The 24,855-nt window shown below is 35.5% G+C and overlaps 5 protein-coding genes across 6 annotated transcripts; 2 read left to right on the forward strand and 3 right to left on the reverse strand.

Moving 5' to 3' along the window:
• The first annotated feature begins 354 nt into the window (after positions 1-354).
• LOC108856250 (probable acyl-activating enzyme 16, chloroplastic) lies at positions 355-4,745 on the forward strand. 2 transcript variants are annotated; one of them, XM_018630013.2, is made up of 17 exons: positions 358-758; positions 940-1,143; positions 1,275-1,389; positions 1,513-1,600; positions 1,686-2,010; positions 2,100-2,249; positions 2,362-2,429; positions 2,502-2,607; positions 2,703-2,861; positions 2,934-2,987; positions 3,096-3,176; positions 3,392-3,529; positions 3,667-3,826; positions 3,928-4,007; positions 4,088-4,236; positions 4,320-4,377; positions 4,483-4,745. In XM_018630013.2, exons 1-17 carry the CDS (start codon positions 456-458, stop codon positions 4,573-4,575), a joined length of 2,331 nt encoding a protein of 776 aa, XP_018485515.2. In that variant the 5' UTR covers positions 358-455; the 3' UTR covers positions 4,576-4,745. The 2 variants fall into 2 exon arrangements, 1 of the variants encoding a protein (XP_018485515.2); XR_008934490.1 differs by lacking the exons at positions 4,320-4,377; positions 4,483-4,745 and having other exon boundaries at positions 355-758; positions 3,911-4,007; positions 4,088-4,118.
• A 1,078-nt stretch (positions 4,746-5,823) lies between these two features.
• LOC130495222 (probable aspartic proteinase GIP2) lies at positions 5,824-7,656 on the reverse strand. The gene is made up of 2 exons (XM_056986589.1): positions 6,806-7,656; positions 5,824-6,412 (listed from the first exon to the last, which is right to left on the reverse strand). Exons 1-2 carry the CDS (start codon positions 7,604-7,606, stop codon positions 6,080-6,082), a joined length of 1,134 nt encoding a protein of 377 aa, XP_056842569.1. The 5' UTR covers positions 7,607-7,656; the 3' UTR covers positions 5,824-6,079.
• A 3,552-nt stretch (positions 7,657-11,208) lies between these two features.
• LOC108856202 (adenosylhomocysteinase 2) lies at positions 11,209-13,510 on the reverse strand. The gene is made up of 2 exons (XM_018629956.2): positions 12,759-13,510; positions 11,209-12,165 (listed from the first exon to the last, which is right to left on the reverse strand). Exons 1-2 carry the CDS (start codon positions 13,467-13,469, stop codon positions 11,419-11,421), a joined length of 1,458 nt encoding a protein of 485 aa, XP_018485458.1. The 5' UTR covers positions 13,470-13,510; the 3' UTR covers positions 11,209-11,418.
• Positions 13,511-14,878: 1,368 nt separating this feature from the next.
• On the reverse strand, positions 14,879-16,213 carry LOC130512768 (40S ribosomal protein S19, mitochondrial-like). The gene is made up of 4 exons (XM_057011069.1): positions 15,887-16,213; positions 15,733-15,801; positions 15,518-15,624; positions 14,879-15,428 (listed from the first exon to the last, which is right to left on the reverse strand). Exons 1-4 carry the CDS (start codon positions 15,990-15,992, stop codon positions 15,081-15,083), a joined length of 630 nt encoding a protein of 209 aa, XP_056867049.1. The 5' UTR covers positions 15,993-16,213; the 3' UTR covers positions 14,879-15,080.
• Positions 16,214-21,875: 5,662 nt separating this feature from the next.
• LOC108863196 (UDP-glucuronate 4-epimerase 6) lies at positions 21,876-23,772 on the forward strand. The gene is given in 2 exon segments (XM_018637532.2): positions 21,876-22,315; positions 22,318-23,772. Coding segments are annotated over 2 exon segments (1,362 nt in total). The 5' UTR covers positions 21,876-22,065; the 3' UTR covers positions 23,430-23,772.
• Positions 23,773-24,855: the final 1,083 nt, after the last annotated feature.

The raw sequence follows: 24,855 nt of genomic DNA on the forward strand, positions 1-24,855 counted from the left end.
TTTGTTTGGGTTTTTAAGCTCCATTTTTCAATTAATAAAATATTAATAATATGTTTATTAATTAGTTTCAGTTATTAAAAATAAAATTACATTTAAAGATTGCACATTTTAAATTAAGAGAACATCAATTTTTCCATAAAGATAATTTTAGTTTAAATTTAAAACAAATATTGGATGCACTTTTCATCATTTTACCTATTTTTTAAAAATAAAAATATTTCAAAATTTAAAGAATCTGCACTAGTTTGTCTTTTATTATTTAGTAAAGTCCAAAATAAATAAATAAATAATTCTTATAAGTGTGCAAAGTATCGACTCTGTTTGTTTTCTTTTAGTAATCCTCTGAAGTTGCCATGCTTCTGCAGCGGTGCCAACCAACTGGTCTTTTCTTTTTTTCGTTTATTCTTGTGAAAATCATAATCACAATATCGTCACTCTCTCTCTCGTCCTTTTCTATGTTACTTGCTTCATCATCTCTCTCTCTCTCTCTCTCTCTCTCTCTCTCTCTCTCTCTTTCTCTCATCTTCACGCCAACACCAGTAACGTCTTTCTTCTTCTTCTTCTTCTTCTTCTTCTTCTTCTTCTTCTCTCTCAGAGTCTCAGCCATGGCGTCAACGTCTCTGGGACCTTCGGTTCTCGTTTCAAAATTCTTTCCCTCTCTTCGTGAACCTCAAGATTCTGGGAGTTACAAGTTTTTTAGCCGCCGAACTCGTGTTTCTTCTTCACGCCTGAGGTTTCGAGTTAACTGCGAGTCCACGGCAAGTTCCCTTTCTTATTTTCTTCTTCTGACCGATTCCTATATTATTTTGCTGAGGGTTGACTTTTGAGCTGGTCAACTTTAAACCAGACTAGTTTTAGGTCTTACGAAAGCTAAATCACTTTTAGAGCCTTCTTGAATGATCTGTAACATCAAAATCTTGTGTGTTACCATTCTTATAGGTTCAGGAGAAGGAGCTAAGGCGTTGTGCACCGTTCTTGGAACGCTCATCGATACCAGGGGATGATGCTGCTGCTACTGCTTTGAGATCTAATGAATGGAAGGCTGTTCCTGATATATGGAGATCATCTGCGGATAAGTACGGTGACAGTGTTGCTGTGGTTGATCCCTATCATGATCCTCCTTCCACTTTCACTTACAGACAGGTAACACTTTTAATTTTAACCTGTGCTTTTTCATCACACTGCGTGATTCACCTGTTCTACTTTTGAAACAGAGGCTTTTTTCATTGTTGTTTTAATATTCATTTTCATTTCAATCATCTTAAAAACTGCAGTTGGAACAAGAAATATTGGACTTTGTTGAGGGCTTGCGAGCCATTGGGGTGAAAGCAGATGAGAAGATTGCACTTTTTGCTGATAACTCCTGTCGCTGGCTTGTTGCTGATCAAGGTACCTGGTTGATTATATTAAAAAATCATTTTATCCTTACACGTTAACCATATTGGTCATTTCCAGAGACAACCAAATGATCTGTGGAGATGCGTATTATAATGTCTAATAACTTTATGCCAGGGATAATGGCGACAGGAGCAGTCAATGTTGTCAGAGGATCAAGATCATCTGTTGAAGAGTTATTGCAGATATACTGTCATTCAGAGAGGTAACGCCTTATACCTTTTTTTTTGTTCCTTTGTTGAATTTTCACTTTGTCTTTTTGGATTACCTTTTATTGTCTTGTCTTGCAGTGTAGGTCTTGTTGTGGATAACCCTGAGTTTTTCAACCGCATTGCTGATACGTTTTCTTACAAGGCATCTCTTAGATTTGTGATCCTTCTATGGGGTGACAAATCGTCTTTGGTTACATCGGGTAGAAAGACACCAGTCTATAGCTACAACGAAATCAAGAACTTAGGTCAGGAGAGACGTGCAAAACTTGCAGGATCTAGTGATAGTGGTAAGTATGAATATGAATTCATCGATCCAGATCATACAGCAACTATTATGTATACCAGCGGAACTACTGGGAATCCAAAAGGTGTTATGCTTACACATAAGAATATTTTACACCAGGTTCAAACCAATCTTCATGTCATCATTTACAAGAGTTTGCTATAACGTTCTGAAAAGAAACCCTCTTTGTTTGTTGGATTACTTGACAGATAAGAAACTTATCTGAATTTGTACCTGCTAAAGCTGGGGAAAGGTTTCTAAGTATGCTACCATCATGGCACGCTTATGAACGGGCTTGTGAATACTTCATTTTTACATGTGGAGTTGAGCAAAAATATACATCTATTAGGTTCTTAAAGGTAAACCTCTCTATGCTATATGCTACACAGTGACATTTTAAAGAAGCATCTTAATCTTGAAAATGAGACAAGATGTAACTTTCTATAACGTTACCTTTAATGTTTGGTATAGGATGATCTCAAGCGGTATCAACCACACTATCTTATTTCAGTTCCTTTGGTATATGAGACACTCTACAGGTATATTCTACTTTACAGGTAAAGATTCATTTACTAAGCTAAGCAGATCTTTATGTTTTCTGAGAGTTGCAGCGGGATTCAAAAGCAAATTTCTACGAGCTCCCCTGTTCGTAAGTTTTTGGCGCTTACGTTGATCAGAGTCAGCCTTGCATATACGGAGATGAGAAGAATCTACGAGGTTGGTGACCGCAGATGATGTCGCCTCTTTTAGTATTTCTTGTTCCTATTTTGTGATGCTTGGGGACATGATAAGTTCTTTTCTCTGATGTTCAGGGTCTTTGTTTGACAAAGAACCAAAAGGCCCCAGTGTATATTGTTGCTGTGGTTGATTGGTTGTGGGCGAGGCTAGTTGCGTCTATCCTGTGGCCATTGCATATGTTGGCTGAAAAGCTTGTGCATGAAAAAATCCGCTCGTCTATTGGAATAACAAAGGTAGTATTACAACATTCTACTTCCATTTTCTCTTTGTAGTTTTGTAAGACTTGACTTCTTTGTTTTCTTCAGGCTGGTGTCAGTGGAGGTGGGAGTTTACCTATGCATATTGACAAGTTTTTCGAGGTTAGACCGCCAATATTGTTTCTTGAAATTAGAGAAAAATGTTTATTTTATGCAATGCAAACAAGGTATTGTCTATATGTATGTAAACAGAGTTTGTTCTTGGTGCAGGCCATCGGTGTGAATGTACAAAATGGATATGGTTTGACAGAAACCTCACCGGTTGTCTCTGCGCGGAAGCTTAGCTGTAATGTAAGTTTAAACCCTCACCTCAATAACCTTCCATTTCCTTATGAGATCATTGGACAATAAGTTCCCATGTTGCACTACATGTTAGAGAATCCATCTAGCAAAGTAGTGGTCAGAAGACATTAAAAGTTGTCATATCTGTTTCTTTTTATATACATATTGTTCATCATTTTTGGTTTGTCTGTATCTTATTTTCGTACCTTTTGGTATATGTGAAGGTTCTTGGCTCAGTTGGGCATCCTATTAAAGATACAGAATTCAAAATCGTAGATCAAGAGACTGGTACTGTTCTTCCACCTGGTTCAAAAGGCATTGTCAAAGTCAGAGGCCCACCAGTTATGAGAGGTTACTATAAGGTAAAAACACACACTCACTTGCTGCTGGTTTTACGATAAAAAGTTGGATGTGAGTTAATTTTCTCCAAATATCCTCTGTATTTTGGATGCTTGGCGATTAGATCATATTAACTCATTCTTCTGTTGATTGTTCTCAGAATCCAGTGGCTACCAAGCAAGTAATAGATGACGATGGATGGTTTAATACTGGAGACATGGGTTGGATTGCGCCTCATCATTCAACAGGGCGGAGTCGTAGCTGCGGAGGTGTCCTCGTTCTTGAAGGTCGTGCCAAGGACACCATTGTACTTTCCACAGGTATGTATATCATATGTGTTAGCATATATTTTAATTACTACAAGTCTTGGCGCAAAAGTAATGTTATAAACGTTTGATGTATAGCACTTTGATCGTCGTAGGTGAAAATGTGGAGCCGTTGGAGATTGAAGAAGCAGCCATGAGAAGCAGTCTGATTCAACAAATAGTGGTTATTGGACAGGTACTTGTTAGAGACTTCGATTTAAGAACACGGTATATGTTTTACTTATTTACCTTTTCGGATCTGATTGCTCTTCTCAGGATCAACGCCGCCTTGGAGCTATTATTATCCCTAACAAAGAAGCGGTAGAAGGAGTAGCAAAAAACAAAATTTCACCAGTAGATCCTGAAGTCAACGAACTTAGCAAGAAGACACTAAAGAGTATGGTCTACGAAGAACTGAGGAAATGGTAATGATTCATTAAGTTCTTAGTAAAAGAGAGCAATAAAGGAACTCATATTTTTTTTTGTGTGTATAAAAATCATTATGCAGGACATCAGAATGTTCATTCCAAGTAGGTCCAGTTCTCATCGTTGAGGAGCCCTTCACGGTACCAATCCTTATCACTCTTTTTGGTTAGCTTTTCATTGATGTCCCCTCCGTTTGTGGTGAGAGATTTGAGCCTCAAGTGAATGTTCTATGAATATCATTGCAGATAGACAACGGTTTCATGACGCCAACAATGAAGATAAGACGGGACAAGGTGGTTGATCAATATAAGGATGAGATAGATAGACTCTACAAGTAGACTGGACACTTTAGCATCCTATTTTTTCCAAGCTTTAGCAAAACTCTGGACCCGCTCTTAGCTGTTGATATGAAACTCCAGGAATAGTAAAAGTGGCTAAACCACATCAGTACCATGTTCATTATATCATATACTGTATCTCTAATTAATAGATCACATATCTATAGGTTTATCTACGTCGTATATAGTATGATATATGTACTAAATTAATAAGGACACTGACGCAACTATTACATTTTAAATTTTAAAATGAAAATAACATATAATATATGAATCTATTATGATTTTTTTTTGTATTTAGATTATCAAACATAATTTAAATTTAACTTAGTCATGAACAATTTAATATATTGGCCGTTAGTAGAGTTTTTTTTCTGTCGGCCGTTAGTAGAGTTGATCATTTTGTTTATATTTTAAGAATGACAAAGGACAAAAAAGCATAATAAAAACCTTGACTTAAAAGATAAGTTATGGGAAATGACATTCAAAGACATGTATTATATTCACTATTTTACAAAAAGATATATGTTTTAGAAAAATTATTCATTTCTAAAAGATATACATTTTTACATTTTCAATGTAATTTTATTAAATAATATTGATAAATTGTAAACTTTAAGATAATTAATTATTTTTATTGAATTTTAATTGATTAAAAGTTATGAAAAATAGTTAATTTTTTAAAAAAAATATATATATATAATCAAATTTTACATTTTTTCAAAAACAAATCAAAATTTTAGATATTTTCTTAATATGTGTGGAATTTCTAAAACATGAAATATTTTGAAATGGGAGAGTATAAAACATACATTATCAAAACTTATATTTATTATATATATATAATGTCTAATTATTCACCTTAGATATGGCTAAAAGTAAATAAATGAGTGGCAATAGTTGCAATAAAACTGTTGAAGAATTGTGAGTTTTATTTTGTATTTCAGTTTTAATAAAATAAATATGTAAATAGATATTTTCTCCATTTTTATTAGATGATTTTAAGATTGTCTATATAAATTATAAAAAAACATTTAAGTTTTTATATTTAAAAACATTATTAATTTTTCACCTAATTACAATTCAATTTATAATAAAATAGATTACAAAATACAACTGATCATGTAACAGAAAAATAATAAATTTTATCTTAAAAATTGAAAATATCATTTAATTTAGGATAATCTTTTTTTAAAAAATTATGTATTAAAAAGGAGATAGTGTATAATATAATTACAGCAAAACAATATTAAAATGTTCATATTTATCAGTAAAAGAGACGAAGTTAAAGAAGTTAACGGAAAAAAATGGGGATATTTACCAAATCTCATATAAAGCTTGAATTATAATTTCATTTCAGAAGTATTATTAGAACTTAACAAGAGAAATAGAAAAACACTTACAAAGGAAAAAACTTGAGAAAGAAAGATAAAGGTAATTATTTGAAATGAATTATAGTAATTTTATAGTTGTGATGATTTTCTCTGTTTTATTAGAAAAGTCATTAAGTGGAGCAGCTAGCGTTGTGGAGCAAGAGCGACTCACTAAGCCTAAGTTGCGTCCTGCTCATATCGAACGAGAGAATATAATTTTGAAGCTGATATGTCCCAATCACAATATTCTCTTTCGGTTTCTTTCCGCCATCGATGAAAGCCAAACAGATCACCTTCTTGTTGATATTCACCAACGTATTAGTCCCGTGGAATGTCCACCTCACCTCCCTCATATTCCCCGGTAGCCCAAACTCTATCACCGGCGTATTCTTTCCTGCGGCGGCCCGTGCGTCGTAACAGTTTTTGAACGGCGCCACCGATGGGACTTGAGATCTTCCGTTTGCCTGTATTCAACCCATAACAAAATATAAAAAAATGCCGAGAAAAAAAAAATACAAAATATAAAAAATGCTAAGTTTTTTTTTTAAATTATCGTTTTTTTAACAACAAAGTTTCATTTCAGATTTAGGTGATATGGTGACAAAAAGTCAAAACCCAAGTAAAATAGAAAATTTTAAAAATTCCTTTAAAAAAAAAGCAAAAGACCATTTTCCTACTACATGTAATAAATAAGACAATTTATATTCAGTCAAAAAAAAGAAGACAATTTATATATGAACTTATCATCTACTGTTTTTAAGTAAAAATAAAATTGTACGAAGTAGTATATTATTAAAAAAAAAAAAATCCTAGTTCAAGTACTGAATAATAGAATTCATAGTTTTTAATTGGTTTACCTTAGCCTTGAGTGTAAAAGACTGAGCAAGAGCATTGTAGATATCAGTGTGTAGTACGGTATACGGAACCACCGTGCTTAACTTGGCTCCCCCGTTCAGTAAACTAGGGTTCAAAGATAAAAGAGTCCCGTCAACGTAGATAGATTGAACCACCATAAAATAGTCTCCTGAGCTAACTCTCATCACCGTCGCAGAACTTGGGACACTGTAAGAAAGGCCGCCGATGTATAGGTTACCGGTAGTGCCGGAAGAAGGCAAGCAAAGAGAGAATTGCGGGATGATGTTAAACTTCTTCGTGACCTGTCTCCAAAACGTATATTCTCCTGTAGAAAGACCAAGAACTCCGGCCATCGGAGGAGGAAGGCCTTGAGATCTTTTCGCGGCGGCGGCGCATGAGAATGTGAAGGGGCGGAAGCTAACGGTCGGGCTGTTGGCTATGTCCTGGACGACACGGCTGGTAACGGAGGAGTTTTTGCCGAAAGGGTTTGGTTGCTGGTAAAGACAGGTATTTCGGCTGTCGCAACCGTTTCCAGGGATGGCCTTGCACGTTGAGCTCTGGCATCTGACGAGGTGGAGAGATGATAAAGATTTGATTTTGCGGCAGTTGGCCCACGTGAGGTCAGTTCCGAGATCAAGGAGGAAGTTTACGGGAGCTTCTGGGGCAGCTCCGATGCCGATAGTGGTGTAGAACTGTTTTGTGGGTTCGTCTTTGGTGATGGGAAACACGTATTGTGATTTTGATGTCAGAGCTGTGGCGGCTAACATGGAGAGGACGACGATAAGTCGCGTAAGGCCACCCATATTTTTTGTAGTAAATGAAATGAGTTTATTGTTTTGATTGTGATGAAAAATTCGACTATAGATGTTTGGTATTTATAGATGTCAAAACACATTTTGGATCTAAAGAGAATGAGAGGCTTAAATAATGACATTTAAAAATATGCATGTGATAGAATTCTTTAATGTTATAGTATTACATATTTGTAGATGTAAAAACACATGTTGAATTTAGGGATTGATACGGAATATTTGATTCAATTAGTTATTTGTTTCCATTTAAACAAAAAAATTAATTTTTTGTAATTACGAAACAAAGCAAAGTTGTTATTAATATGTAATATCTGTAAAAAAATCAAAAGAAAACACAAATACAAATATTAAGAACAAATATTATACTTGCTATATGAATATATATATATATATATATATATATATATATATATATATTTATAGAATTATAAATATAAATCATATAGCTATTATATTTTATGTAAGTTTTACAATATTTTTATTTATTAAATTGATTACTTTAGTTATTATAGTATTAAAATTAAATATATTTTATTTTGTAATAAAATATCATAATTTTATATTTATTTTTGTTTGAAAAATATTTGTACATATGGAACCAAATGTTCAGTCAAAAATATTCAAAAAATGAATATTTGGATGACTGGATATTCGTGTATCTATAAATCAAATATAATTGGATAATTCATTACTGGGACAAATCATTTAAATCATGAATAACTTCAAAAGTTCGAATATTTCTGCTCACCTTTAGTTTGTTCTAATAAAACGAAAAGCTAAAGTCATTGTCTATTTTTAAAAGATAAATCGTAGCTGATAGGCGTAGGCATTTTTACTTCAATCCGAAATATCGACCCTAACCCGTAACCCGAAACAGAAAAAGAAATCGAATCTGAACTGTTTATATCCGAACGGGATTTATAAGTTTACTATTTTGGACTTTGGTTATAACCCGAACCGAACTAAAATCCGAATTAGAATCCAAAAATATCCGAAATTAGTTAAATATGTTAATATTTTTATATATGTTAAAGTGATTTAGATATTTTACAGTATTCAAAATATTTTTGTAGTTCATTTTATTTGTTATTTTGAATATTTTAGTTAATTTAGATAATTTAACTAATTTTTAATTAGATTTGTAAATAATTTATGTATTTTGAAAAAAAATTGTCAATTTTTAAGGTTTTAAAAATATATATTTTTGGACGATTTTAAACATTGATTAAATCTGATCTGAATCAAATCCGAAAGAAACCGAATCGAACCCGATCCGATAATTAGTAAAAACCGAATGGTATTTATGAATATAACACCGAAAATCCGAAAAACTGAACCAAAACCGAATGAGCCACCGAACACCCATGCCCAGTAGCTGACCAGCCTAGAATAGAAATTGAAGGTTCCTGCTGGGTCAACTATTCTAAATCTATCTTATTAAACGCGCAGTACTCTTTCAAAATTAAATAATATAGTAGTAGTAGTTAATATGTATACAATATGAAACGTGACAAAAACAATTAACTGAAGATCAGTCGGTGGATCTGTGTAGGAAGGCTTACGCAACATTTATAAGCATTACTGCAAATTTAGCGCTGCTCAACTATTATGCAACTCACATGGATAACAAAAGTATATATAATCTCCACATTTATGCATCATTCTATATTTCTATTATTATCTTTATCATAGTCCTTTGTTGATGGAACTGTTGAGTGGATTGATAGATTGAAGATTGTGGAAATGTTAGGATAAAATTGGGGGAGATTAAGCTTGTATAGGGGTAGGTATGGACCAAAAATTAGAAGTTTCTGGTATGGGTTTGTTAATAACTGAAATGGTTTATGTATGTTGTATGAGAACTTACATTTCTAGATTGGATATAAACGAGGAATACGCATAGTGATGAGGATCTTTATGGAGGCAAGATGGAAATAGGTTTGCAAATAAATTCTCAGCAAAAAAGACTTGGAATTATATGAGAGGCACAGCCTATTTGCTTATGGCATAAGGGTGTGTGGTTTCCTCAATCTACTCCTAAATTGTCTTTCATGATGTGGGTGGCTGTAAAAAATAGAATGCAAACTTGTGATAGAATGGCGAAGTGGAATCCTACTGCGAATCCAGTTTGTGTTCTATGTAATGAAGAGCAGGAGACGTGTCCACATTTTTTTTTCAAGTGTCAGTACTCTGGAAAAGTTTGGAATGACATACCTCACTTATGATTGGAATGAGATTATTGAAGCAGTCTCTAGCCCAGATTCTAGTCTCAATTCCACAGAATAATTCATCCTTCGTTACACGTTCCAAGCATTGCTACATAATATATGGAGGGAACGAAATGCTCGTCGCCATGGAGAAGAACCATTGGATGTAAAGGTGATGATTAAGAGTATGGACAAACAAATAAGATTGAAGCTGCTTGCAGTAAAAGGAAAGGGTCAGAAGTATCTTGAGGATGGCTTGTGTGTTTGGTTCGGTTCAAGATCCCAAAACCTATCTTAATTGAAGTGATGAAGGGCGAAGTAGAAGTTATGGAAGGTTTGTAAGGATAAACAAATATGTTTGAAGCTATATGCAGGGAAAGGGGAAGAGGCAGCAGTATATTGAAGAGGGCTTGTGCATTTGCGGTTAAGATGCATAATTTGGGTTGGGTTTTCTTTTGTCTCCATGCAATGAGTTTTCTTACTCTTTTTTTCCAATTAGAGTTTTGTCCCAATTGGGTTTTTTCTAATGAGGGTTTTAATGAGAAAAATCTTATAGCCTCCCAAACTTGACTTGTGTCACATGGTTAAGTTTGAGGGAAAAATTTGAGTTTATTTGGCTTCTTGTAAGTAGGAAAGGGTTGTTTGGGAGATAGAAGTTGGAGATAGGTTTTAAATTATGTTCTATCTAGTAGTTTCAATTATGTTACTTGATGTAAAAAAATTTTGATTGAATAAATTTTACATTCAAAAAAAAATAGATTGGATATAAAGACCTTAATTTGTTGACCGGAGAGAACTAGCAATTGAGATGAGTACATATGCTGCAAAATAATTATTGTTTCTCTCATGAAGTTAGAAAGAGCTTGTTTTGGTCGTTCTTGTAAAGTTGTAAGTTCACGAACCTGACTATTGGGTGGTTCTCCATAAAACTGTTATACAAAAAAAAGGTTCTCCATTGAACTAAATGAGTTTCAAATGAATCATGGCTTAAGTTCGTGGGTTTGTTAGAAAATATTGCTTAGTAATGTATTGTTGCCGTTATAAAAGACAATTACAGAGTTCGCTTATTATAGAAACAGTAATTAGACTCAGTAATCATCTGCTCTCTGGTTAAGATATTCACTTCCTAAAGTTCGGCAAAAATCTAACACTATTTGTTTTCGACTTGAGGTTTCCTCATACGTCAGTTTCTCCTTCACAACACTAAACATTTTAAGGTCAAAAGATGAGTGTTTGGATTGACCATCTCGGTATACAATTCAGAGAAGACATAAGATTTGCTGTAATATGAAGCCGAAAGTAGCTTTAACTTCAAGTATCTTGTTTGCTCACTAGTCCGAAATGTAAATTGGTTAACATAAACATTGCATAAATAAGCCTAACAACAGTGTAAAACAAAAATTAATTTAGAGATGATACAAAATAGAAAAAGCCTCTCAAGACCAAGAACAACAACCACTTATTCATACCAATATTTGGTCAACCTCATCAGAAGACCAATATCACATATTTCCCCAACCAGACCAAACCCAAACCAACTCAAATTACCTAATCATATAACCCTAAAGAGAACCAACGCTTGGTCCTGTGTTCTTCTCAGTACCTATAATGACCAGGCTTGTAAGGACCTTCAATGGGTATGCTGACATAGTCAGATTGGTCCTTGGTGAGCTTGGTGAGTCTAGCACCGAGCTTGCCCAAGTGAAGTGCAGCAACCTTCTCGTCCAAGTGCTTAGGCAAAACATATACCTTCCTCTCATACTTCCCGCTCGACTTCTCGTTCCAGAGCTCAAGCTGTGCAATCACCTGGTTGGTGAACGAGCACGACATCACGAAGCTCGGGTGTCCAGTGGCGCATCCCAAGTTCATCAGACGACCCTCAGCTAGCACAATGATGCCTGACTTTGTGTCAGGGAACACCCACCTATCAGTCTGTGGCTTGATGGTGATGCGTTTCACACCAGGGAAAGTCTCAAGTCCTTGCATATCGATTTCGTTGTCGAAGTGGCCAATGTTGCAGACAATGGCGTTGTTCTTCATCTTCCTCATGTGGTCGACCATGATGATGTCTTTGTTTCCAGTGGTGGTGCAAAATATGTCAGCTTCAGAGACAACGTCCTCAAGGGTTAGAACTTGGAGGCCTTCCATGAGTGCCTGAAGGGCACAGATTGGATCGATCTCAGTCACTACGACACGGGCACCAGCGGTTTTCATGGCTGCAGCACAACCCTTTCCGACATCACCATAACCGCAGATAACAGCGACCTTTCCAGCGATCATGACATCAGTGGCTCTCATGAGACCATCAGGGAGAGAGTGGCGACATCCATACAAGTTGTCGAACTGCAAGCAACTCAATTATCAGTGATACAACACAGAGAATTACAGCTGAAGAAACAGAGATCTTGTTTCAAAAATATGAAACATAAAACCAACGTCGTTTTGGTAGATGAGACATGGTATTGACACTAGGCTGAGCATTTATACCCTATACCCAAACCAGACACGAACTCATTGAACAGTTCATGTTTCTTTATACAAAAAAAAAACTGAAAACCAAATAAGTATTTTCATATCTTAAATATAATTTATATACATAAAAGTACTAGTTATATCTAGTTTCAAAATAATCATACATAAAAGTATAATATATAAACCCAAAATTTATGTAATTAAATATCTAATACTATCAAAATCGAATTTATCCAATTATCCAAATATTTTATTTGAATTATATGAAACTATTTGAATTACCCGATATTTTTCATATTTATAAATAATCAAAAGGTTTTTATATTTTATACCAAAAAAAAACAAAATAATAGATCCAAACCAAACCGAAAACAGAATTCACAGACCTAATTTACACAGAGTACGATACAAACGTCAGATCTAGTCTTATATAAGCTATAATGGGGACACATGGGAAGTGATACCTTGCTCTTGGTGACAGAGTCATTGACGTTAATGGCAGGGAACAAGAGAGCTCCAGTCTCTTGCATCTGGTAAAGCCTCTTAACACCAGTGGTCGTCTCCTCGGAAACACCGACCAATCTCTCTTTCATCTTGTGGTACTTCTTAGGATCAACTTGAAGACCATCTTTAATGATCGACAACACGATCTGAAACTCAGGGTTGTCCGTGGAAGTCGGGTCAGGGAACTGACCAGTCTTGGCAAAGATCTCCTCAGCCTTAACTCCTTCGTGGATCAAGAGCGTGGCGTCACCACCGTCGTCGACGATCAGATCGGGACCACCTCCCGGACCCCAGTCGAGAGATCTCTCCGTGCACCACCAGTACTCCTGAAGAGTCTCCCCTTTCCACGAGAACACGGCGGCTGAATCACGAGCGATCGCGGCTGCGGCGTGGTCCTGAGTGGAGAAGATGTTGCACGAGCACCATCTGACCTCGGCGCCAAGAGCGGTTAGCGTCTCGATGAGAACAGCGGTTTGGATGGTCATGTGGAGAGAACCGGTGATTCTAGCACCTTTGAGTGGCTGAGAAGGTCCGAACTCGGTACGGCAAGAGACGAGTCCAGGCATTTCTACCTCGGCGAGCTCGATCTCGAGACGGCCGAAGTCGGCCTGAGACATGTCTTTGACCTTGTACTCACGGCCACTCGACGTCTTCTCGACAAGCAACGCCATTGTTTTGAATTTTTCAAATGTGTGCGAGGAGAAACGAAAGGTGGCGTTGTGATGTTAAATAGATTATAGCGGGAGTGAGATGGACGGCTGAGATTAGTTGTTGGGAGAGTTTGTTGGATCTGGTAAAAGAATCAGACTTTTCATCTTTCTTATATATTTTCCGAAAAGGGTGGCAATTCTGTTTTCGATTTTACTTTTGAGAAAAATATTAGTATGAATATGTACTGGTGGGAAAACGTAGATACTATTACTAAGGAAACAACAATGATGTTTAAAATGGAAAAAAAAGTTTACATGAATATGATATTTCCAAATGAAAATAGAACAAAAATACTCATTTTAAATGTTTTCATCTCGTCATCAGCTTTGACAAATACACCTCTACAGATTATTTGTGAGGTGTTTTACAAAAATTACTTACATATTATCATCACTAGTGCCATATTTTGGGTTTTTGATTTTCGTAGTTATTCAATTTTAAGTCACTAGGATTGGAGTGTTTAGAATTTGTATCGGTTGGAATAATATCATTTAAGTTGGGTTTCTATTTTTTACTAAAACTAAAGTGAACCGAATTAGAAATAGTTTGGGTCTGGTTCGAATTTAAAAGCCAAAAAATAAAAAAAAAATTCTGAAATTCTGGATTAAACCGGTAAAACCAAAAAAAATATTAAGATAATTCAGGATTTTAGATATTTTATTTATAACTTTATTCTATATATAAAATCAGAATTAATTAATATCTTTATATTTAAAATATTTGGATACTCGTTTGATTTTCGATTTGGTTTTAATCTTTTACATTTAAATTAATATGAACTATTTGATTTTTTATGAATTTAGTTCAGTTTCGTTTTTTTTTTTAAATTTGGTTCTTATTCAATTGAATGTATATGTATAATTTATATAATTTTTTCAACATATTTATATACATATAATTTCAAAATTAATCGAAAGTGTATTTTAACAAATTTTTTTTTATTTTTGAAAAACTAATACGAAATTAATCGGCACTCCAAAATAACTTTTGGCATTTTGTGGTTCGGTGAGAATAGTCATCAATTTCAAGTTCAACTACCACACTCACAAAGTTTCTTTTAAACGTGATTATACTCCACTCGCTATTTCTTGTTGAAATGTCAATTTGCTGGCTGCTTACTGTAGTATACTTTTCAATTTATGTTTTAAGACTTTGAAACTGAGAAAATATATTTTTTATCCAAGATTAACTGACATCCTATCCAACCTTTTAAATTGTCAAATCCTAAACTGAATAAGCTGTATATTTACATATTTTTCAAAAAACGCCTAATTTACTTTGATTAATTATATAATGTAATTTGATTCCTGTACTTGCTATAACTATAGTAATCAAATTTACAACCTTGAATTTTATTTACTAATTGAAATCACTGTCAAAGAACTATCTTCATGTAGATGAAATGATGGATTTAAAGTTGATTTTCCACATCTCGAAAAATCACTACCTAAGAATCATGAACAACAAGAGAAAACACTTTCAATGATCAATGGCTTACAAAAGTTTCTCATCTTTCGAAAAAATGAGCATCCTAAAGATCATTCTCAAGAACTTACTTCACTTCACTACACTTACTTTGCTCTAGGATGCTTGGTCACTTTTCTCGTAAACGCAAACTCTCCAAACTTATGCCCAACTTTCCCCTCTGTGATCTTACAACGCACATGAGTCTTCCCATTGTAGATCCTCACAGACGAATCAACATACTCTGGCAGAATCGTCGATCTCCTTGACCATATCTTCCTGTTCAGAGCTGCGTTTTTCTTCTTCATCAAGAAGGCGTCGACGAACGGATCTTTCCATACAGATCGGCTCCCCACCATCTTATTGCCTTTCTTCTCATCCTCTACACTCTCTCCCAAAGGCAAGCTTGGCCATTCTTTTGCAGCATCCACACGGATGTTAAACCCATTCAACTCCTAATTAATCAAACCACAAATTAACAATACAGCACAGTAAATAAAAATTTAATATATGATAGGTAGATGATTCCTTTTGTATTCTAAACCTGTCCATCCATAGCTGAAATAGCAGATTTAGCAGAATCCTCGCTCATGAAGTTAACAAATCCATAACCTCGAGACCTCCCAGTCACTTTGTTTGTCATCACTCTTGCTACAGAAGCATAGAACACGACAAGACTGAAAATGATTACTCCGAGGGACACCAGAGCAAAGATCCATTCTATTACAGAACAGGTGAAAAGAAAGATCCAGGGCTTACCATCTGAGACTCCGCTGAAGGTAGAGAAAGCGTCCTTCAAGGAACTGTCGTCAGTTCCGGGTGATAGGCCTGAGACCAAAGGCATTCAACACTGTTATACAAGACAGAGAGAGAGATTGCAGTGAAATGAAACCATCTGATTAGACTTTATTACCACCAACGAAGAGCTTTGTGGAAATGTAACGGAGTGAACCGAGCACTGTTGTCAGTGAAACACTTGTGTTTTGTTGTAAGACGGCGAGTTTGGTGGAGAAAGCCATTTTTAGATGTCTGGAAAAAAAGATACCTGGGAGTCGATGGCTGACCACGTCTCTCTCGTCGTCGATTTTGCAATAGTAACAAGAACAAGCTCGTTAGGGATTTAAACCAAACCGGGTTCTACCAGCAGATCTGTGCCCCCGGTCTATTAAACCCACTTTTTGAATGGTAAAACCCAAAACCCTAGTGTACACCACGTTCGGTTCAATGCCTATTAAGTTTTCTCCTTTGCTTACTCTATTTGGGTTTTGTCTAATTATAAAGCCCATCTATAGTTTAAACCTACATACGTAGTTTATAGGTTTCTGTCGCTTAGCTGAATCAATGAATAATAGGCTTTAAAGATTTGTAACTGTATATTGTGTTCGAGTCGTCCATCTTTAACCTATTCGCCCGATCTAAATCGGATTTTCTCATCGTAGAATTTCCAATTATAGAAGGTTGTTGCACTCTACTGATAGAGTCATGAACTTATAAAGGCCACAACAAAGAAAAAAAATGGATTTATCAAGTAATTAGTTAATTAAGAAAATCAAACAAATGAAGGAAACACTCAAATCCATGAGCTAATAAACACTAGACTAATTAACCAAGATTATCTATAATTTAGGGTTGATGAATATATATTAGTTGGAGCTGCCCTATGATTGTTTCGCTTTTGTTCAAGGCCAGCACAGCTTCTTGTTAGCTTATTACTTTTTAGATGAAAGTATATATGGTCGTTTGTATAATTGTATTATATGTGTTTAGAACTTAGATGCATGGCGCTTTATATCTTTCGTATGCGTCGTTGTCTTACTTTAATAATGGAAATCAGTTGAACAAAAGTCTAGTTGGGCCAGACTCAAAATAAATCTGTCCCATTTCTGCAACCGATAGGATTGGAACCAGGATCCGGTCATGCTTTCCTCAGAGAACTCTCTAAAATCGACAAGTAAAGCAACCATTATTTGCAAAAAGAAAAAAAAAACTTCTATACCTGACATTTTTCACACTGCCTAGGTATAAAATTTTAGAACACTGCATGCAGAAACGGGCCTTGGTGAGACCCCACTCCTCACAAGAATCCATGTAAGAGTTAGAAGCTCACTTCTCACACATCATTTGTAAAGTAAAAATCTTCTTATATAAATTGAACAAATATTATCATTTTGATAGGGAACTAATTTGGTTTTTACGATTTTAAGCTTTCAAAATGAGAATCAGTTTTTCTATTCACTCCCTTTTTAGTAAAATAAGGATGATTTTCTGCAAAAATAAAGTGGAACTTTTTTGTCGGAATAATGTGATGCTCTAATGATTCATCATAGTTGATTATATTAGTAAAATTTCAATTTCATAGTTAATGGTGAGTAGTCATTGTCTTTGCCCTGGCACATGGGCAAGAGAACCACATCCCATTTGCAATAATTTCTTAATATTCCTTTCATATATGAAAAGAATGCATATATGAAAAATAATTGAGGAGATGATGGGACAAGAAAAGCCTAAAAGGATAAAAGTCTCTTTTCAATCAAGGAGAAAGAAGCCTTTGCCGACGAAATAGAGAGATGAGGGTTTTGTGATGTTAAGAAGGAAGTGTAGTATGAGTTGTGATGGGCTTTTCAACTTGCATAAAGCCAAGACAAATGTAATTGGTCAACAAAATCACTGTCCCACCTTTATTAGTGTTTAGAACTCCTACCCGCGATCACGAAAAGAAAGAAAAATAACTTTCATGTCTAGTCAAAATTGATTCATGTTAAATTAATTAATAGAGATAGGAATGTATAAATCTAATAAAGTGAGTCTCATAAGTCAAGGTATTTCACCGGAAGATCAGCAACAAACGTGAAGAGTATTATATTTATCTACATTCTAGTTGAAACAAACGATCGTCTAATTATCGATGAAGTCACATTCTTTGAATTCTATTAATGTAACCATAAATTGAGCAGGGTTCAGTTCACCAGATATAAGATATAGGAAAGTGTGTCTTGTATTAACATAGTAGCAGAGTTTATATACAGAGCAGGAATCACAACCGACGTAAGAAGATATTAAGATTGTCATCAATCCTCATCAATTCTCCATTTATGAGTTAGATTTTGAACGTGAGTTATGCTCATCGCTAATATAATATCAGAGAGCTATGGTGAAAGTTTAACATACGATTTCCACATAAATAGTTTTCTATCTATGTAGCATGTGCAAATGGTCTATATTGATGTGGTATGTCCGAAATATTGGGTTTAGACTATTTTCAATGGACCGTTGCCCATCCACATTTCGAGAGGTGGTGTTATCGATCTTTGGACAATATATATGTGTATGGGCAATTCTCCATTCATGAACTAGCTTTTAGGTGTGAATTAAACCTATCACTAATAGAAAATAACAATCAATATAAAGTACATCATTATCTCTAAGATATATGTGATCAGAGTTTATATTATCATCAGAATAATTGTCGCCACGAAAAATAACGGGTTAAGATAACAACCAATATAAAGTACATCATTATCTCTAAGATATATATGATCAGAGTTTATATATTATCATCAGAATAATTGTCGCCACGAAGAATAACGGGTGTGATCAATGCACCCGAATTATCAGAAGAATAAAAATTATAAGGAGTAATAGAAGATTGATTTTAAGAAGTAAGAGAACCGGTTGTATCAGACATAGAAGAAGAAATAGTAGTAACCATGATTGTCTAGTATTTAATCATGGGTAGAAGTAGAAAAAATTGTATGCGGAAGCGAAAATCTTAGGTTCAGGAATCATTAGATCTGATACCACATAAAATTTAGGAAAGTGTGTTTATATACAGAGTAGTAATCACAACCGACATAAGAAGATAACAATCAATATAAAATACATCATTATCTCTAAGATATATGTCATTATTTCTATACAAGAGTTATATAAAAAAGAAAGAAAATCAAATAACAGATCTAGATCTTATTGTTCTTCTTACGTAATTCCAACTCAGATCTTAGGAATCTATAAGTATGGGAAAAAGAAAATACAAGTAACGAGTGTAGAATTTAATACTACGTCCAGAAAATTATAGCCTTAACCACAACGACCATTCGTAATGATCTTAGTTACAAGCTCACCAATTATTTTAATCATCATTTAGCTTCTGTTTTGTAAACAGAAAACCCATTACGGAAATGTTTAAAACTACTTCAAAATTATATAAGCTAAGGGTACAATATTGCTTCAAACGAATTGATTCTTTCGAACTCGTTTATATATCTACTTGAAACTCAAACTGCAGAAATAACTATGCAAGTCTTTAAAATTTGATTTGAATTCATCGCTTTATTCATGATTCTGCAATAAGTCGATACTCATGGTGATCTGATCTGATCAGATCTAGCTCTAACATTAATTTTTCAGCTTTGGTATATATTTTTTCCCCATATTGAAATTATATTAATGGCCCAAGGCCCAAAAGTTATAGAGCCAAAATCCACAAACCAAACAGACAAACAACAACGTTAAAGCCCATATCATACTTGGGTCAAATATACAACGAAAGAAAATGGGTCACAGCCCAAATCCACAAAAACTTAAACTTCACCGACACCGACACCTCGGGAAGTCCTACCACGTGTTGCAATCCACACCCCTTCGGACGCACATGTCACTCGATCCTTCCAAACCGACGAGCGCCGCCGTTGCACGTCTTTTCCGGAGACCACGACCGGGACTCACCCGTCGCCACAAATCCTCGGAGCCAAACCATTTTAAAACCACCGGCAAGCTTCATCGGGATTCACCCGAGATCTCAAACCGCATCAACGCAACCCACATCTACTTCAACACCGCTTCCAAACGTCGGAGAGCATCCATCGTCGACGTGAGAGCTCCTTTAGACCAGAAGCTGAAACCCACAAACTAGTCACCAAAGACAAAGTTACCGGAGCATAGGAAACCTCCTCCTAAAAACGCAACTTAAAACTGCTTGTTTTCCTTTAGACGGAAAGAACCAACAACGGAACACAAGAACCGACTGTCCACCGAAAGATCGGCGCGACAACGGAAGCTAAAAAACAAATTGAAGATTAGGAAGTCTACACCATCGGTCGGAAGCGGTGAAAACGACTGACGGACTTTTCTCTCTTTGATATTTAGTCTTTTCCCTGTAACTATCTATTTGTTTTCTGGCTTTGGTATATACTATATGTACTTTTAAAATTTATTTTATTTTTGCGTAGAATTTAATCATCTTGTGAAAATGCGTGGACTATCTTACTATTTTAGTATTTTATAGCTTTTGTCCTAAAAAGACTTCGTTTATTTTCAACCTGTACTGTTCTTATAATAAGTGGATCCCACCCCAATTTCACAATATATGATGACTATAGGAACACTATAAGTCAGCAAATAAAATTGGCTCAAATGTTCACACATACGAACATGTGGAGGTACTCACATGGGCACTCTCCTGTCCATCACACAACAAGACAGACAGAAGTGGGGTTGTCCTCTGGCTTAACCAATGTGTTAAACTGCCTTATTATTTGAACCATTTGGTTATATCCTTAAGTGAATTTGTTCGATGAAATTAGCAAACTACCTATAATGTGATAAGTTTGTTCTCTGTCAACTAAAGTACTATAGTATGGATTTAGGGTATTCCCTTAATTAAGATATAAAATTTGTATACAAACTACAATTTTTCTATATACTTTGACAACAAAGGTTCATATTTTACTAATTATTATTCTTCTTATTATCAACAAAAAACAGTATGCACACTTTATTGTTAACCTTAAAATTATATGTCAATGTGATTTTTACGCCAAGATAAAATCTCTTCAATCTAATTGTAAAATTCACATTATTTTAGTTCAATATTATAATTTCACACCAAATTTGATATGATATTATTCACTACATTAAAATACTATTCACTCACTAAAACATTATATATTTACTTTGTTAATAAAACAAACAATTAAATAAATTACAAAGAAAAATAAATATATAATATTATACAATAGTTTTAGTTTGAAAATTTTTGTGTTATAGTTAGAGAATCATTTTTAATGTCAAAACACATTAAAATAATGCAGTTTTAAATTAAAATAATTTTTAATGGTTGGAGATGTTCTTAAAATAGTCGCTACTATTCTATTAAAATCCGGTTAGTTAAGTTCATGTTTTATAATCTCAAATATTATCTTCACTTATTTTTACATACCTCACATACTTTTTCTTTTATTATATTGAACAGTGCTGTTCTGGGGTTAAATGTTAAGAAAAAGTGCTGTTTTGATTTACCTAACTTGATTAAGAAAACCTTTCAGTATATTACAATTTATTTACTTTAAAATACCATTTATTAAAATAAACTTGCATGTTATTAGATTTTACTAAAGTTATTTATATCTAATATCTATCAATAAATGTTTCAATTGAAGTTGATAATATTTTTATATAACAAAACCTCTTCTAATTTGTTATCTTTAAATATAAAATTGAGAATCTGACTGAATACAATTTGACATCATAACTATAATGGATCTATAAAGATAAAGAATCCGAATTTAATATCTAGTGATGATGAAAAAAACAATAAACAACCCAAAGACTTTTTGAAGATGACAAAAGAAAACCCTGTAAGAAATGGAGAACAATCTAACTTTCTCCAATGTGGCATACGCCTAACTAGCAAATCCTTCTTATATTTTGGGTAAAATTACACTCGTGTTAAAAAACCAACGTTACCATCACCACTACAACAATACTGTCTTTTGTGGTAAAATACAACAATACAGTACTTATTTATCTATTTTAGAAAATAACACGTTATTTTCGTTATTTATATTATATATATATATATATATATATTTATTACAGAAAAAATGGGTTCCGACCAGCAAAATCTCTCTCTTTCTCTTTATAATCATCAGATCGTTCCCTCATAGTTTTCAGGGCTCAAACTCTCTCAAACCCTCAAAGTCTCCCCTTAGAAAAATAATCTTAAACATTTTTCTTCGAGTCCCTTCTTGGATCCAGGGAGAAGAATCCACTGACAAATCTAGATCAGTAAGAGTTCCAACTCAAAATACTAAAATGCCCTTATCCGCAACAACAGTGGATACAAGCAAGACGATGAAGCTGGAGAGGTGCAACAGCTACCTCCGCAAGATTCACAGCACCAAAGTTCTCAACGCTTCTTCCAAAGTCCTCTTCCGAGCAACACTCCTCGTCGCTCTCGTCCTCCTCCTCCTCTTCGCATTCAACTACCACCCACTCTCCGACAGCCGCGCCGCCGCTTCCCACCATCTCCACCGACGCAGCTTCTTATCCACCGGAATCTTCTCCTCTCCTCTTCCGCTTGGGAGAAGCGCGTGAGACAATCCTCGACAGCAAAACGACAACACGGTCTCTCCGTCCTAGTCACGGGAGCAGCGGGGTTCGTCGGATCCCACTGCTCCATCGCCCTTAGGAAACGCGGCGACGGCGTCTTAGGTTTCGACAACTTCAACGACTACTACGACACATCCCTCAAAAGAGCGAGACAACACCTTCTCGAGAAGCAACAAGTGTTCATCGTCGAAGGCGATCTCAACGACGGTCCCCTCTTGCGTAAGCTCTTCGAAATCGTCCCTTTCACTCACGTCCTCCACTTAGCAGCTCAAGCAGGAGTCCGCTACGCCATGAAGAACCCTCAGTCTTACATCAGCTCCAACATCGCCGGTCTCGTCAACCTCCTCGAAGTAGCCAAAGCGGCTAACCCTCAGCCTGCCATCGTGTGGGCCTCGTCCAGCTCCGTGTACGGACTCAACACCGAGAACCCCTTCTCGGAAGAGCACAGGACGGACCAGCCGGCGAGTCTTTACGCGGCGACGAAGAAAGCAGGGGAGGAGATAGCGCACACGTACAATCACATCTACGGTCTCTCCTTAACCGGACTCCGGTTCTTTACGGTTTACGGTCCTTGGGGAAGACCGGACATGGCTTACTTCTTTTTCACTAAAGCCATACTCAACGGGAAGTCGATAGATATTTATAGAACTCAAGAAAATCAAGAAGTGGCGCGTGACTTCACCTATATCGACGATATCGTTAAAGGATGCGTCGGTGCGTTAGACACGGCGGAGAAAAGCACCGGAAGCGGCGGAAAGAAGAGAGGGCCGGCTCAGTTACGTGTTTACAACCTCGGGAACACTTCTCCGGTTCCTGTCGGGAGACTGGTTTCGATATTGGAAGGGTTGTTGGGGACGAAAGCGAAGAAGCATCTGATCAAAATGCCGAGAAACGGTGACGTGCCTTACACGCATGCGAATGTGAGCTTAGCGTATAGAGACTTCGGGTATAAACCAACGACGGATCTCGCGACGGGGTTGAGGAAGTTCGTCAAGTGGTACGTTGGTTATTATGGGATACAGCCGAGGGTGAAAAAGGAAAACTCTCACGCTGATGATTCCACTTAATAACCTCTCTCTCTCTCTCTCTGCTTCATTATCATCACATGCTCGTTTATTTCATTTTACAAAAAAAATGATTACAGATACATATTTCTGTATTTTTCCTTTTTATTTTAAAATGCCAAAACTCATTAATGTTATAGTAGACAGATATGTAGAAGGAGAAATGAGAAAAAAGAAAGAAAGAGGGGGTATAGTTGGATATATAATTAAGTGGGGTTTGTTATGTAATAAATGATGGGTTAATGATCTTGCTGGAAAGTGTTTAGAGAGCAGGTTGGATGCTTGTAATCAAGGAATGAAACCTGTGATCCATTATCAACTGTAATATAAAAGATTTATTCTCCTCTTTTATTCTTCTTTCTTTTTTGCCTTTTCTCTCTTTCACTTTTTTAGCTTTGATGTTTTATTTCTTTACTATTTCCTGCCAAAAAGAGTATAAATGGATTGAACTGAACCAGAAGTAAATATCAAACCGGATTTGACTTGACAAAAAAAACTATTGTGCAATAACGAGTCGCAGTAAACCAAAAAGAGAAAGGAAGAGGACCATTGGCAATTTGGCATTGGACCCATCAATAATCATATTCCAGTCTTGGTGTTCTTATCTTTCTTTTCTTCTTCTTATAGGTTCATTTTGTCTTTACGAATCTTAGCTTTTATTTTCTGTATAATAAGTTGATAGCTTACCATTTTTTTATTTAACTCGAAGGAACGCCTACAACTGATTGATCGTTTACTGCCAACATGCGCAAGGTACCAGTCCACACCTGGTTGCAGTAATAGTCCAAACAGAAAAATTGAAACCACATTCAAACAGTAAATGGTTTCTTGATTCAGTAGTAGCATTGCATAAGAGACAAGCCGGGCTCACTTACATACCTCAAGCAGTTATTATATCCCTCGTTGGGCACATATTCAACATAAAAAAACAAGTAAAAAAGTTGTCTTGGGATTTACCTAGGAGGTCCAGACTAGTAATGACCAAGGCACAGTTGGCATATATATCCCCTGAGTTTGCTGTAAATTACCCTTGTGGAGTAGCAGTTGCAGATTTTTCCATCCACTTCCCATTCATAATAATCGGGCTATTGAGTTATAGTCAACGTTGTCAAAGTGTATTTGTATGGATAGTTGATTCTCTGATCTATCAGGTGAAAGTGCCACTGTCCTTTGCTATAGATAGAAGCAAAGTGTTGGTGTGGGTGCGATTCCTGGTTTTACCGAACCATTTCAAATGATACATCGAAGACTACCAAAAGATGACCAATGGTCAGTCCAGAACCTACTGCCGACCCCTTAGTTTTGTCCATGGAAACATCTCATGCAACAATTAAAGTAACGTGTTCGTAGCCAAGAATGAGACTTGTTTCCTTTCATGATCCAAAAGTTGCGGAGGCTACCTTGGACGACCACTTGCTTATACCATGTT

This window comes from Raphanus sativus, chromosome 5 (assembly GCF_000801105.2).
Source record: "Raphanus sativus cultivar WK10039 chromosome 5, ASM80110v3, whole genome shotgun sequence".
In the NCBI taxonomy this organism is placed as follows: domain Eukaryota; kingdom Viridiplantae; phylum Streptophyta; class Magnoliopsida; order Brassicales; family Brassicaceae; genus Raphanus; species Raphanus sativus.